Source organism: Dasypus novemcinctus, chromosome 3, assembly GCF_030445035.2.
Source record: "Dasypus novemcinctus isolate mDasNov1 chromosome 3, mDasNov1.1.hap2, whole genome shotgun sequence".
Taxonomy (NCBI): Eukaryota; Metazoa; Chordata; class Mammalia; order Cingulata; family Dasypodidae; genus Dasypus; species Dasypus novemcinctus.
This window is the reverse complement of record NC_080675.1, coordinates 171,251,065-171,266,276: the sequence shown is the minus strand read 5'-3', so window position 1 is coordinate 171,266,276 and position 15,212 is coordinate 171,251,065. Positions and strand designations below refer to the sequence as shown.

General features: G+C 51.2%; 1 protein-coding gene across 5 annotated transcripts in view; it reads right to left on the bottom strand.

Annotated features, from left to right (window-relative positions):
* Positions 1 to 342: 342 nt before the first annotated feature.
* Positions 343 to 15,212, bottom strand: part of WDR93 (WD repeat domain 93) — a 50,640-nt gene continuing 35,770 nt past the window's right edge. For 2 of the 5 annotated variants that reach the window (XM_058294685.1, XM_058294686.1), the window contains exons 12-17: positions 14,417 to 14,536; positions 12,959 to 13,172; positions 11,098 to 11,161; positions 9,525 to 9,681; positions 8,998 to 9,199; positions 343 to 664 (exon numbers count right to left, since the gene is read on the bottom strand). In XM_058294685.1, coding sequence (XP_058150668.1) covers positions 478 to 664; positions 8,998 to 9,199; positions 9,525 to 9,681; positions 11,098 to 11,161; positions 12,959 to 13,172; positions 14,417 to 14,536 — 944 coding nt within the window. In that variant the 3' untranslated portion in view covers positions 343 to 477. Of the gene's footprint in view, positions 665 to 6,343; positions 6,471 to 8,997; positions 9,200 to 9,524; positions 9,682 to 11,097; positions 11,162 to 12,958; positions 13,173 to 14,416; positions 14,537 to 15,212 lie in introns of those variants that run through there. The other 3 variants (XM_058294687.2, XM_071214370.1, XM_071214369.1) reach the window with 3 other exon arrangements.

The window sequence follows — 15,212 nt, the reverse complement described above, 5'->3', positions numbered from 1 at the left end:
CTCTGCCCTCGGCCCCCTCTCGGGTTCCCGGGCCCACCGCCAAGGGCGGGAGCGCAGGTCCCTGCCTGGCTGCCTGGCCCTGCTCTGCCCCTCACGCCTGTGTGGACTCAGGCAGTCACTCAGCCACTCGGAGCCTCGGCATCGTCGAAGCGATTCTGATTCCGTAAAGATTATGAATCAGCCGGGCAGGAAGAAGTGGGTGGAGAGATAAGGAGGCCGCAGCCCACGGTGTGTGGCGCCCTTGCTCGTCTGAGGCAAGGGGCTCCTCAGGCCCGAGGCGAGGGGTCCTGGCGTCTGGGACAGGTGGGGGACACTAGGTCACAAACCACAAGGTCTCTGGCGTCGGGAACAACATGCTGTTTATTTGGGCAGGACAGCTGCCCTCGCCAGGGCGCTGCCGAGGGCCTGCAGCAGGGCGCCTCTCCCAGCTGGAACTGCAAGTCCAGGCCCCTCGGGCTGGGGAACAGAGGCTCCTCCTCACAGTGTGCCTTCCGTGCAGGGCGTCCTGGGCGGCAGCTGCCTGGAGGCCGAAACCTTCCCAGAGGGCCCTGGGCTGGAGGTTGCGTCACTTACTGAAATTCTCTTTTGGAGAAGCAAGGAGTACCTCCGGAGCCGGGTCCAGTGCTCCTCCTCTTTCACCAATTTCTTCTCCAGGTTCAGAAACCTACGGGCCACACAAGCCAGGGAGGAGAGGAAGCTGCTTCGTGCCACAGTTCCCCGGCCCCCAGGGGTCCAGGGCAGACTCTAGACACCTGGGTACCAATTCAAGAGACACTCCAAGATAACACATCGGTGGCATCCCTGTGTCCTTGGGTCCCAGCCTGGGGCAGAGTCAGCGCTCACAACACTTTAGTGAATGGATGAGAGGCCCGGCAGTCCAAATCCTGAGGTGCAAGTTAATAGAAGGGACAGTTAACTGAGGAACTACAAGTCCGGTTTAACCTTGGCATGGACATCAGAATGCCAACAATTCCCTTTCTGGAGCATCTACTGGTGACAGCCACAGGTACTAGTGTTAGAAAGATCAAAGTGAAGAAAACAGTTGCCCTTCTCCAGTGTAGCAGGATGACAAGAGCAGAGCATCGCTTACCATAGGATGCATTTAAGTGCCAAGAGGTAAGTACATGGAAAGAAAGAGAGGTCAGCCCTGCCTCACCAGAAGATAAGATGTTTGGGTTGAGTCTTTTAAAAAAATAAGAATTGAAAAACAAGTGAGTAAAAGCATGTTCACCGCAGAAAAACTGGAGAAGCCCAAGATTCTTCTCTTTTTGGCAACCAGAGATGGCTGCTGTTAGCAGGTGGAAGAGGCTTCCAGCATATTCTAAGAGCTGGTAGGGGCGTGGTGGGGGAGGGAGTGCCAGATGCCACCCAGGCCTCGGCTCAGGTGCCCGAGTGGATGGGATGACATGGAAAAGCTTAGAGACAGCAGGGAGAAGAACACTGGGGGGAAAGACAATGATTGTCGCTTCAGATTTGTTTTGAGGCTCACTATGTGGGACATACATGTGGAAATATGTCTGGCACTCAGTACATCAAATCAATTTTTAATGTGAAAATGTAATTTATACACTGCTTTAAAAAATAACGAAATGGGGAGCAGGTGTAGCTCAGTGTTTTGAGCACCTGCTTCCTATGTATGAGGTTCCAGGTTCAAGCCCCAGGACTCCTAAAAAACAAAATAATAATAATGCAAGTGGGTATGCAATTAAAAGAAAACCTCCCTTCCACCTCAGAGCCTTATTTTCTGTTCCCAAAAGCAACCATAATTAACAGCTTTTGGTATATCATTTAACATTTTTCACATACACACACACACAGATATGTATGTAGTCTTTTTTGTTGTTTGTTTAATAATGTATATGGAAGCATGCAACAGTTGTGCACCTTGCTTTTTTCACTGAAAACATATCCTAGAAATCACTTCTGGGCAGCAGCTGCAGATCTGCCTCGTTCTCTGTCCCTGCTGATGACTCCTGGGGCTTCCAGGGTTTTGCTACTGCCAGCAGGGATGTGGGTGGGAGACTGGCTGGGTGAGAGGCAGGGGAGAGTGAAGGTTAGAAGCTCAGGTTTTGGCTCAAACTGCTTGTGCTCAAACCCAGCTCCTTCATTGACAAGTTGGTGACCTGACACACGTAAGCCTCAACTTCCTCGCTGAGGATGAAGTTGAGGATAAGAAAAATAAGATTATGCGAACACTTAGCATCGTGCTTAAAAAAAGTTAACAGACCATATTTATGATGTTAGGATCAGTGGAAATGAAATTGCTGGGTCAAAGGGTCAGAAAGAACTGGAATCAATGAGGGGCCATCCAGTTGGCAGCTGAATACAGGGAACTAGGACAAAGTTTAAAAGGAAGACCAAAAACCAAACCATCAATATGTTCAGAGACCGTGGGTGAGTTTTCAAACATAATTTTGGCATGGGGGAGGGCTTCTGCATTGCTCGACTAATGAAAAGTGCCTAACTTTTATTGAGCATGCCCTGCGAGACCTGTTTCACAAATGGCGACCCCCAAGTGTGGGAGGCGCCACCTTGCCCCCGTCCACGGCTAGAGGGCGCCCAAGGCAAGCTTCTGCCCCTCCCGGCAGCCCCCAGCACGTCCCAGGGCCACGTCCCTGCTCCCAAGGCTAGCCCCGCCGCTCCGCGCAGCCTGAGGAAGGCGGCGACAGTGCCGCCGGGCTACACACGCCGTCAGAACAACTCCAGTCCAAAGGCGGATAGGAAAACTTATTTACGACAGAGAACTCTTAAAATCAAAAGGAAATGAAGAAGTATTACAATTATTAAGGAAAAAATAAACAATCCAGAATAAAAAGGGGAAAGATATGAATAAACATTTTAACATCCTCAAAACTAAAGAGTACAAAATGAAATGAAAATAAAAACAATCAAATGAAATTATTTTTATGTTTCATTTCAGTAATATAAAAATGCAAAAGAGTATGATTACCTCACTTCTGACAAGTGTGTAAATTATAAGTTTTTCAAAACCAAGTGTTTGTGGGAATATGGAATAAATGAAACTCACTTTCAAAAAAAAAACAAAAAAGAAAATGAACAGGGAGTATAAGTTTGGGATATGGAATGTTGGTAAAGAAAGTTAATTTTTTTAAAAAAAGGAAAGTGAACCAGGACAAAGCACAGAAGAGGAGACAGACACTTACACTGCACAGAACAACAAGATGCTCCACCTCCTTAATTTCCAAATTAAAACAATAATGAGCTATCAATTTTTTGCCCAACATTCCATCACCGGCGAGGGCAGGGGTGAGGCCACGGCATCGGCATACAGAGTGTGTGGGGGGCAAAGCTGTGCGGCATCCCCACGGGCCCGGGGGGCACGACCCTCTCAATTGTTCCTATGCTGTGACCCTAAAGTCCCACCTCTAAGAAGGTACCACAGAAACATTAGGGGAAATCACCAAAAGAGCCAAGTAAGGCTGTTCAGTTGGAGGCGTGGGGCCAGACGGACCCACAGCTGGTCTAGAGGGGCGGGGAGCAAATGGGAGAAGAGGGCAGAGGAGTGGGCGGCGCGCGGTCCCCTAGTTTAGCTCTGACGGGAGGCAGGCGGCAGGGCAGAGGACGGCCCTTGCTTGCTCGCTTTCTAACATGGGAACATGGCGACGTGATTCCATGACTAGGACAAGCCAGTGGGAGGGAGGGGGTGCCAACCAGACGGGAGAGAAGAAAGCTGAGGAAACAAGGTCCTGGGGCCCTGGGGTGGGGCCGGCCTGGGAGCCCGAATCCAGGAGGAGGTCTGAGCCTCGGGTCTGAGCCGGTGCCTTTGACTAGGAGGCAGGAGGCAGGTGGACTGAGGGTGGGGGCTTGGGGACAGCCCAGGTGAGCGCGCAGCCGAGGGACTGGAGGGCAGGAGGTCAGGGCAGAGGTGGGGGGAGACGTGAGTGGTGACGAAGGTTTAGGGTGGCTGCCGTGTGAGCTTGGTGGCGGCACCCTACGCGGCAGGTGCCGCACCTGCCCGAGTGCGCCCTTTGCTCCTGCTCCACAGCCGAGGAGGGCGAGGAGAGGCATGAGACCTCAGTTCAGCCGAGACCCGGCACTGACTGGCAGGCGGGCTTCACAGGAACCCCCTGGAAAAAGCCCTCCCCCCCGGGCAGCCAACCATGGCGTTTCCTGCCCGTGACGACGTGGCAAACGATGCCTGGGGTTTATTTTTAAGCCAGGTACTGACAAGGCAAGTGCATGCACCTTCCAGGAAGACCGGCTTCCATCCACAAAGTGGGAGGGAAGATGGAACATCTGCAAAACCCTTGCACAGTTCTTGGAATTCAAACAGCCTGACTGTTGGCCTATTTGGGGATCTGTGAATCTATAAATAATTTTGGGAGAGAATCATCCCGTTGCTTCCCAAGAGAGGCCAAGGAAAGTTAGGATGTGATGACACCATAGGCCCCCAGTGTCCACCTCAGGGACAGTAATAAACAGGATCAGAACACCACTCCTCGCCCTCCTCCAGCTTTGCTGAGAAGCGGTCACATGGCGCCCACACAGGGCCTGCCCACCCCTAGCCACATCCCTGGGGCCTGGGACTGTTGGGTCATTCCAGAAGCCCACCTTCTGAAAAGTGGGTGGGTAGAACCTGGATCTTGCTTGGCCTTGTATTCCACAGGGAATAAAGGGAGAGACTCTTTGTTCCTGAAATCTTTGCTTTGTTGTGACCAGAAGAAGTACGACTCAGCCAGAGTTGGCAGGCACTAAACCAGATGGGAAGTCCAGCCAGATGGACATGGCACCCCGGCGGGGGGGGGGGGGGGGGGGCGGCCGGCTGGGACTGATTTGGCGGGAACTCATCTCCTCTCAAAGCCCTAAAGGCAGCTCCATTTCACTCTGTTGTCAGAAGTCCCAGTGAGGATTTGGTGAAAACAATTTTGACAGACAAATGCAAGTTTGAAACTTTAAATCTATTGCTACATGAACCCACTGACTTAAAAGTTTCACCTAATCTTAGGGCCAGTGGAAACTGTTCAGACTCAAAGAGTAAGTAAAAATAAAAAAATAAAAAAGATGGGGATTAAAATATTTGGGACAGGGAAGTGGATTTGGCTTAAGCAACTGGGCTCCCATCTACCATATGGAAGGTCCAGGGTTCGATTCCTGTGGCCTCCTGCTGAAGGCAAGCTGACCTGCGCAGCGAGCTGGCCTGAACGGAGAGCTGGCCCGCACAGAGTACTGGTCCGTGCAAGAGTGCTGGCCTGAGTGGAGAGCTGGCGCAGCAAGATGACACAACAAAAAGAGACACAGAAGAGAGACAATAAGAGATGCAGCAGACCAGGGAGCTGAGGTGGTACAAGAGATTGAGCACTTCTCTCCCACTCCAGAAGGTACTAGGATCAGTTCCCAGTGCTACCGAAAGAGTAGACAAGCAGACACAAAAGAATAGAAGAATGCACAGCAAATGGACAAAGAAAAGCAGAGAGTGAGCGCAAAAACAAAGCGTGAGGGAATAAATAAATCTTTTTAAAAAAACTTTGGAACATAGATGGAGATAAGTGATAAAACAAACATAGCAAAATCTTAATAAGATCTAAGTTGTGGGTATATGGGCGCTCACTGAAAAAAATTTTCATATAGCTGCTGTACCCTTGAAATTTTTCATAATAAAATATTGCAGGGGTGGGATATTCTTGGGAAAGCCCCAGAAATCAGACTGCAGAGCAAGTAGAACAGGAAAAGATTTCTTTGAATCATAACGTTTTCCAATTGCTCTCTGGGATCTGATTCAGAACATGAGTTGCCATGAGAGCTAGGATGCAAATACTATGACCGTGTCCAAGTAAAGATTCCTTCGAGTCAGATCCCTAAGGGTAACCCCCAAGAATTGGAGCTCTTGGAGCCTCCAAGAGCTTGGAGCTACTGACCCCTGACCCGTTTCCACAGGGCCAGGTGGCCTTTGGGGAAACTGAGAAGGCTCACCCTTTCCTGACTAGTAAAAGGAGGCGGTTAGACAAGAAACGATAGAAATGGAAACCAGTTCATTAAACAAGTTGTCCAAACCACATCTATAGTGCCGGAAAGCTCCATGCCGTGACCCAATGAGAGCTGCCTTGTTACAGCCTTGACAGCCTCATGCTTCTGACTTCTCATGAACATTTTAATCTACTTGCCAAAATGATGAATACTGCTTTGTAGAAAAGTTGCAAATAGGGAAGATAAAAAGAAAATAATCACGCATAATTCCATCACCCAAATAGAACCACGTTACTATTGGTGCACAGTCTTCTCTTTCTCAAAACCAGAATTATGCTGTAAATAATATTTCCTAACCTGAATGTCCCCCGTTGTCATTTTGAAAAATTTCAAACTTATAGAAGAGTTGTAACCTAGATTCACCAGTTGTTAATATTTTATCTCCATCTCTCTTTCTGTCTCTCTCATATGTATTTCCTTGAACCGTTTGAGAATAAGTTGTAGACATCATGACACTTCAACCTTAAGTTCTTCGGCTGCGTCTCCTGAGAACAAGTCAAGTCATCAAGGGTCAAAATAAGAAATCACCACGTGAGGAAGAGTTGAGCATTCTTGGTAAATCTTTAATCAGGGGCAATGTCCACTGTTCCCTTCTTCATTGTCCCTCTCTCCTCCTAAGACCCATGAGACCACGGTGCTCTCCTGACGAATGGGCACACCTGCCTGCATGGGATGCTGATGCCACCCAAGCAACTGACCACAATACAGGAAGGGCAGAAATAGCTAGAGCTGGGCAGGAGAGGGAGAGCAAGGAGGAGCTGAGGTGCCACCTAGTGCGGGTGCTTATAATTTTCCCAGGCATCAACTGGGGTTACAGGGAGATGGCCACCATCATTTACTGAACCGACACCCTAGCTTGGCGCCTCACGTGGATTATCTCACCTAATACCTCCACACTTGGCGCCTACAAGGACCTGAAGGCAGGCATCACTGGAGTGTCCAGAACCCAGCCTGGCACGTCAGAGGTTCTCCTCTGTCTCTCTCCTCCTCTCTGTCTCTATGTATGTGTGTGTGTGTGTGTATAAATGAATGAGGAAACTGAGGCTCTGAGAAGTTATGGAGCGCATACAAGTTATCAGAGTCAGTAAGTGGTAGCATTAGAATTCACACCCACGTCTCTTTGGTTCCAAACCTGTGTATCTTAACCAGTCTACACTACTTCCTCTCTGATTGTGAAAGGACATTATGGAGACTGGAGAGATTACATAAGGCCATTGAGGCCTGGAAGGGAAGGGACCTGCCCAAGTCACCCAGCCCTGTAGTGGCAGGCCTAGGACAAGAATCCAGTGCTCCACTGGTGATACCATTCCATCTAAAATGTCTTGTCAGAGCATGGCGGGGAATCATCAACAAGGATTTGAAAATTCCCAAAATCTGTTGTGGAATGGATTAGAAGAGTTACCCCTTCCTGCAGAATGGACTGAGTATAGTTCTGAACGCTTTTGCATTCTTTCTTTTTTTTCTAAGGAGGTACCAGGGATTGAACCCATGACCTCACACATGGGAAGCAGGCGCTCAACCACTCGAGCTATATCCACTCCCCCGAATGCTTTTATAGCAGAACAGTAAGCAAGCAAAGAGTCTGTGCAGAATTAGGAAAGGCAGAGTAGGAGAGGGAGAAGAGAAGTGCATACGCAAACCATTTCTCTAGATGATGGTAACAGGAAAGAGGTTGGCAAACATTTCCTCCAAAGGACCAGAGAGTAAATATTTTAGGCTTTATGGGTTATATGGTCACTGTTGCAACTACTCACCTCCTCCACTGCAGCACACCAGCAGCCACAGCCAGTACCTAAACAAAAGTACGTGGCTGTCCCAATAAAACTTTATTTACAAAAACAGGCAGTGGGCTACATTTGGCCCACAGACTATAGTTTGCTAACCCTTGTCTTAGATGACTGTGTCTAATGATCTAGACATGCTTAAAAAAAAAAGCAATTGTGAAAATAAAAGACAACACTATAGCAGTTTGATATGGTTAGGAATTCCAAAAACAGATGCTGGATTATGTTTGTAATCTGGTCTGTACCTGGATGTAAGTTATGATTTGGGCTTTGATTGGGCCACGTCATTAGGGTGTTGAGTCCCCACCCCTTGGTGGGTGAGGGCTCACAGATAAAAGGCATGGAAAAGGACAGAGATGAGAGTTTTTGATGTTGGAATTTGATGCTGGAGCCCCAGGAAGTAAGCACACAGAGAAGAGAGAAACAAGACCCTGGAAGGGAGGAACCCAGGAAGTCGGAACCCTCACAGATGTGAGAAGCCATCTTGCTCCAAATAGACTTTGGTGAGGGAAGTAACTTAAGCTTTATGGCCTGGTATCTGTAAGCTTCTACCCCAAATAAATACCCTTTATTAAAAAAAGAAAAAAGACAGCACCAGGTGGAAGCCTGAATTCATTACGCCTTTTCTACCAACCCAACCATGAGCTGGAGTGTGGCTCTTGGATTATGATAGGGTGGGATTGTGCTGTTAAAGTAGAATTTAAATGCTGAAAGGATCTTGCCATAAAACAAACTCTGCTATTCCTCAATCAAGAGTCAGCCCCAGGGAAGCGGACTTGGCCCAGAAGTTAGGGCGTCCGTCTACCACATGGGAGGTCCGTGGTTCAAACCCCGGGCCTCCTTGACCCATGTGCAGCTGGCCCATGCACACGCAAGGAGTGCCGTGCCACGCAGGGGTGTCCCCCACATGGGGGAGCCCCACACGCAAGGAATGCGCCCCATAAGGAGAGCCACCCAGTGCGAAAGAAAGTGCAGCCTGCCTAGGAATGGTGCCACACACACGGAGAAATGACACAAGAGGATGAAACAGCAAAAAGAAAAAAACACAGGTTCCTGTGCAGCTGACAACAACAGAAGTGGACAAAGAAGATGCAGCAGATAGACACAGAGAACAGACAACCGGGGTTTGGGGTGGGGGGAAGGGGAGAGAAATAAATAAATAAATCTTTTAAAAAAAAAAGAGTCAGCCCCAGATGCAGGGACGGGATTTAGACACGGGAGTCTTTACCCCTCATGGAGGAAACGCTCGCATCTCTTCTCCAACGGCAGTGTCTGGGGGAAGGCCGTGTTAGCCGCCAAGTCACTTTGAGAAATCGTGCAATTTCTTGAGATGTTTTCCAGGAGTGGGTAGGTCTCAAAACTAAAATAGAAAATAGAATTTCGGGTGTCCCTGGAAGCGTCGGTATGCTCCATTTCATCAGGATGGTCCCCTGAAAGGAACAAGAAACAGCGTCCTCTGTGATGACAGATGGCAACCAGGAACAGAGGCAGGGGGGCAGGGGGCGGAGAGGGGAGACAATGACACTCTGGCTTTATGAAGGCGGGGTCATCTGGGAGGGGCTGTGAGGAGATGCCCACGGGACCAGGACGAGCTGGCTGGCACTTTGACAGAAGGCCCTGAGGCCCGACCTGCAGTGTTTTTTTGACTGGTGGAGTGGGCTGGGGGTGGGGAGGAGATGGGTGGGCTGGGTCTCACTGTGGGGACACTGAAGCAGTCAGGGCAAGGGCCAGCGGCCCTCTGGGCTGCTTCTGCACCTCGGAGCAGGAAGCACGGATGGTGTGAAGACACAACGAACACCGGATTCCAGGGGGCCGCCAGGCAGTAGGCCCTGGGGGGCGCGAAGGCACAGGCAATCTGCGGCTTGGCCACGTCCATGAGGCGCACAGAGCCGTCCTGGGAGAAGATCAGCACCTGGGAAGCCCAGAGACCTGAATGGACGCGCTGCTGCACCCCGTCCCTCACGGGCAGGTAGTTTAGGGGTCGCCCAGTATGGACAGGACGAGCAGCCGGACAGAAGTACCTGAAGCAGAGAACTGACGGGGCTGCGGCACACCGGCCTCAGGGCCCCTCCGGGCTGAGGAGGGAGTGGCAGAAACGCCTCTGCACCTGCCCTTTTGGGGGTGCCTTGACCACAGGCCCTCACTAGGGGGCTGGGCCCCCCCAGTGCTGTCCCTCCCCCTTCAGCCCCGCCCCTCTGTGCAGTTCTTCCGTCCTCACCGCGGCAGGGCTCCCCCGCGTGTGCCCCCCATGTTCTCCCCCCCTCCTCTGCACCCTGCTCAATCCACTGGGCCCCGGATGGGGCCTCCCCGCCGCCTGGGCTCTTTCCTCCCTGTAGATGAGCATTGTGCACTCACCCAGCCTTCAAAAGCTCCCCCTTGCCCCTACTTCCCCTGCAGCGCCACACTTGCTCCCTCTCCACGTTCAAAGGTCCTGAGCTCGTCTTGCTCAGCGCCTCCACTCGACCCCCTGCTCCAGCCCTCCGCGCTTCAAGCCCCCCATCCAAGTTGGGGCCACACCCGCTGCCAGCAGGCAGCCCCTCCGTGGCCTGGCCTGGCCCCCGCCTCGACCTGCAGACACTGTTCTATCGTCCCCACGGTGCTGCCTTCTCAGCTGCCTGCTCAGCTCAGTTGGCACCAGCTCCAAAAAGTACGCCCTCGGATGGAAACGTTTTGGTAGTGGATGGTGGTGAGGGCGGCACAACCCTGAGAGTGTCGTTAACACCACTGGACTTGAAAGCGGGAAAATGGAAAATGTTATGCTGTTTATATGTTACCACAATAGAAAAATTTTTAAAAAGCAAACAAACCATAGAAGTGTACAAGACAAAGAGTGAACCCTAATGTAAACTAGGGGCATAGTTAATAATGTAATTATAATAATATCGGAGTAAAAAATTATAACAAAATGTGCCACCCTAATGCAAAATGTTAATAATAAGGAAAACTGTTGGTGGGGGTAGCGGTATATGACAACTCTGTACTTTCTGCATGAGTTCTCTGTAAACCTAACACGGCTTTAAAATATTAACTTAATAAAAAAGATTTTTAACAGGACTCCACTCCCTGCGCCAGCCTCGCAGGCTGACTTAGGGGAGGCTCTCTGTTCCCCACCCCCTCTGCAGTCACACCACGGCCCGTCTCATGCCCCAGGCCTGATGGTGCCAGCCCATGAACTGTGCACTCCCCGAGGGTGGCGACATTGTCCTTCACATCTGTGTGCCCAAAAGCTAGTCCAGCACCTAGCACATAGTAGGCCTTCGACAAAGAGTTTCCGAGGGAAAAAATGAGCAAATTCACTGAAGAGGAACGAGAGAACCTGGCAACCTACCATGCCAGGTAAGGCTGGGACCGGGGCCACCGCACAGATGGTTTCATTTGGGTACTTTACAGACCTGTAGGAAATGAGAAGACACAGACATTCTACTCGAAGACTTCCAAGTTTTCCTGTTTTCTCCTAGGCATATATCCAGGACCACTGGGAGATGTGCAGAAGACTGTTCCTAGGGCAAAAAACTGGGAACAATCCAAATAGCCATTGGTAGGAGAAAGCTTAAATAATAGTGGTGCATTTATAGAGAGGAATACAATACAGCAGTGAAAAGAAAAAAGCCCGAGCTACATGCATCTGCACGTATGACTCTTATGAAGAATGCTGTGAAGCAAGTTACGGAATAAATAACAGTGAAAGACAAGTGGGAGAACACATGAAATGATTCCATTTATAAAGTCCCTAAACATGCAAAGCTAACCAATATATTGTTTGGAGTTACAGCCATATGCTGTGGTTAATGCTTAGGGGAAAGCAGAGGAAGATGAATTTAAGAAAATGAGGTAGTGGATTGAAAAGAAAAAACTGGCCATGGTGTTTGGCTCCTTAAAAGGTGGGTCTGCCTTCCCTCTCCTTGAATGTGGTGTGGCTGTGTGACTTGCTTTACCCAACAGGACATGAGCCAATGCAACACAAGCAGAGGCTTGCCAAGCATTTGTGTACCGGGGCAGCCCTCGCTGGCTGCGGGGACCCCTTGGACACTATGTGACCCAACCTGAGCTAGCCTGCTGGAGAGGCCACAGGAGGAGAGCCCAGGCTCCCCCACAACAGCCTGTTGCTGGCCAGACCTGTGAGCGAGGCCACCTTGGGCCATCTGCCCCAGCCCAGCTGCCAGATACTGCAGCACAGGTGAGAGCCTGGCAAGCCCAAGAGGACTGCCCCCGGAGCCCGGCCCAAGTGCCTGCCTCCAGAATCAGGGGCTAAACGGTTACGGCTGCCTTAAGCCACGGGGGTTGGGGTGGTTTGTTTATTTGGCAATGGGTACTTAATAAGTATCTTTTGGGGAGAAGAGAGAAGGCTCGGGGGAAGGCTCTCAGGAGACAATGGAAGTGGAGAGGGTCTAATTCTTAAAGCTCGGTGGTGAGTAGAGCAGTGTGCAGCTCATTATCCTTTATACCTTATACATACATTGTCGAGGTTCATCTGCCTGCATAAAATAGTTCACAATTTAAAGATGAGCGTGAGGGGAAGCGGATTTGGTTCAATGGATAGAGCATCCACCTACCACATGGGAGGTCCGCGGTTCAAACCCCGGGCCTCCTTGACCCGTGTGGAGCTGGCCCACGCGTGGTGCTGCTGTGCACAGGGAGTGCCCTGCCACGCAGGGGTGTCCCCCGCGTAGGGGAGCCCCACGTGCAAGGAGTGCACCCCGTAAGGAGAGCCGCCCAGCATGAAAAAACTGCAGCCTGCCCAGGAGTGGCGCCACACACACGGAGAGCTGACGCAGCAAGATGAGGCAACGAAAAGAGACACAGGTTCCTGGTGCCGCTGACAAGAACAGAAGCAGACACAGAAGAACACGCAGCGAATGGACACAGAGAGCAGACAACTGGGGTGGGGGTGGGGGGAGAATAGGGGAGAGAAATAAAATAAAAATAAATCTTTAAAAAAAAGATGAGAGTGAAAACAATAAAAGGCTAGAGTATTTTTTTGAAGAAATGACCTCTTCACCGTCATGTGGGATATGAAAGATGTCATTTTGTATCACACAATTTCGTTAAAAAAAAAGACCTTGGTGATGGTGAGCAGCTCAGCAGGAGCCGCGCCCCTGGGGAAGGTGATCCCGGCTGTCGGCTTTAGACCACCACCTGGCGTCATCGGCCTGGCGGCCATGTCCCCCGCCCTGCCCCGAGCCACTGACCTCTCAGCCAGCACGTGGATGGCGGGCCCTTGGGTGCCCTCGGCTTCCACCAGGTGAAGGGAAGCATCTGTGCACAGCACCACGCATTTCATTCTGGACTTCATCGGAAACTCGGGATACACGTTCTGTCCTTTGTGGACCAGGAAGTACTTCAAGAAATGAATGCTTTGGCAGAAGCAACCCTTGGACAGGGCGACGACCCCAAGCGGGAATCCTGGAGAAGGCGATGGTGGCAGCAGGTCAGCAATGGCGGGGGGAGGCCGCCCTGGCACAGGGCCTGTGACCAGTGAGCCCCTGACGGACTTGGGGAACATCAAGCAAGGCGCACCCTCCGCGAGTAAGCTCATAAAACCCAATTGGGAGAGAGGAGCCCCCTCGTGGGAACCCCCTCCGTGTCCTGAGAGGCGTGGGCAGGGAGTGGAGTCAGCCCCAGAATGGAAGGAGGCTCCCGCCCAGCTAGGACTGGAGCATGGGGGTGAGGACAGCTTCAGAAAAGAGAAGGGGCGTGTACCCAGACAACAAGAAAACAAACTAACGGGCAAGGGCTTGGGAAATGGCAATCACTCTTCTTTCTTTGGAATCTCGTTCGCTATTATAATACTGCTGTGGATGCAATAAATAAGACCCAGGAGGGCCTTTACGGATGTTTGGCTTAGCACCCTGTGAGGAGAATGTGCTCCAGGCCTCTGTAACCTCTGAATCCTTCCACTGGAAAGAGCCCCAGTGAGGCGGCCTCTCCACCCCTCCAGCCTCCCTGAGCACAGCCAGCTCCCTGTTCCCATCCCGAGCCCTCAGTGAGCAGGGCGCCGGCTCTGGTTCTCCTCGCCAGCTCACCTGCCGGAGGGCTGCCCAGGGCAGATGCTCACCTCCACTCTCAAGGGAGGCACAGGCCCAGTTGCATTTTTAAAAGTTTGGTTAGAGCGCGATGCATCCTTAACCTGATCAAGTAGGGTCCACTGATTTTCTGCACCCGCAAAGCTGGACCCAGGACCCTGGCGCCCCACCAAGGCAGGTGCTCCCACTTTAACTTCTGATTCTTTATAGGTCTCTCAGCTCCAATACCAATGAGCTCCCGCCGCCTGGGTGGACCAGCAGGAAAGAAGACATGCTTATGTTGAGAGTCTTGAGAAGAGGGGCTGAGGCCACCACGATATGGCATACTGGCCGTGCTGGGAGACACTTCTGTCTGGACGGTACTGGTGAAGGTCATGGGCAAACTTCCAGGACCTGATTCAGGGGCTGGCAAAGTGCAAGCACTCCCTAAATACGCGGGGAATATGACCTTCAATACATGGTGGTTGAAGGGGTGAAAGAGGGGACAGCACGACCAGCTCCCTGGGTGATTGTAAGAGCACAGAGGTACCAGAAGGCCCGGAGCCTGCAGGAATTCCAGAGCTCCTGGAATCTCCTCGCCTGAAGACTCTCCCAGGTATGTAGCCAAGAGGCAGAGGGGCTCACCTTTTTGCAGGTCCCACAGGGTGAGTACACCGTCGTCACAGGCCAGCACCAGGTAGGAGCCCGAGCAGCTCAGGCTAGAGACTGCAATGGGCGCAGCACAGGGCCACACGCTCTCGGGGTCTGGCGGGGAGGACGCCACTCAGCAGGCAGCCCCACTGCCCGAGTCCGCCCGTCAGCTCCTCCTGCGTCATCCCTCGCCTCCCCATGCAATGTTAGTCTCCTTCCTTAGGGTAGTAAGAAGTCGCACTATTGTCATTCTAGAGCTAACGTTCAATGAGCACTTACTAGATGCTAACACCACGATGTATAACTTCCTTTCACCCTCATGTGGGCCTATGAGGTAGGTCCTTTTGGTATCCTCATTTGAGGATGAGGAGACTGAGGCAGGGAAGTAAGTGACTTGCCCGAGGTCACACAGCCAGTCAGTACAGGGGTGAAATTAGAGACCAGACTGCTAGGGAGAGGGATGGAAGGAAAGAAATCCCTTCTCCGTAATTTGTTTTTTTCTGTGACCTTTTTAACTGTACTTTTGAGGTATAAGAACTAGAGTAAGTGAACAGCTTAAGGAATTAGAGCAAAGTGAACTCGCTCATCTAACTGCCTCCACGGTTTGTAAGAAATCACCACCACCGCCTTCTATTTCCTTAGTGCTTTTCAGTTTCAAGGAGCTTTCACATAGAGAAACTCCTTTGGATTCTTCTATTCACAACAGCCCCTGTAGTAGATAGGGACAGTGTCATCAGCTGCAGGTTTCCGATGAGAGCCTGGGGGTGGGGCTTGCAGTGACTGCTCCGAG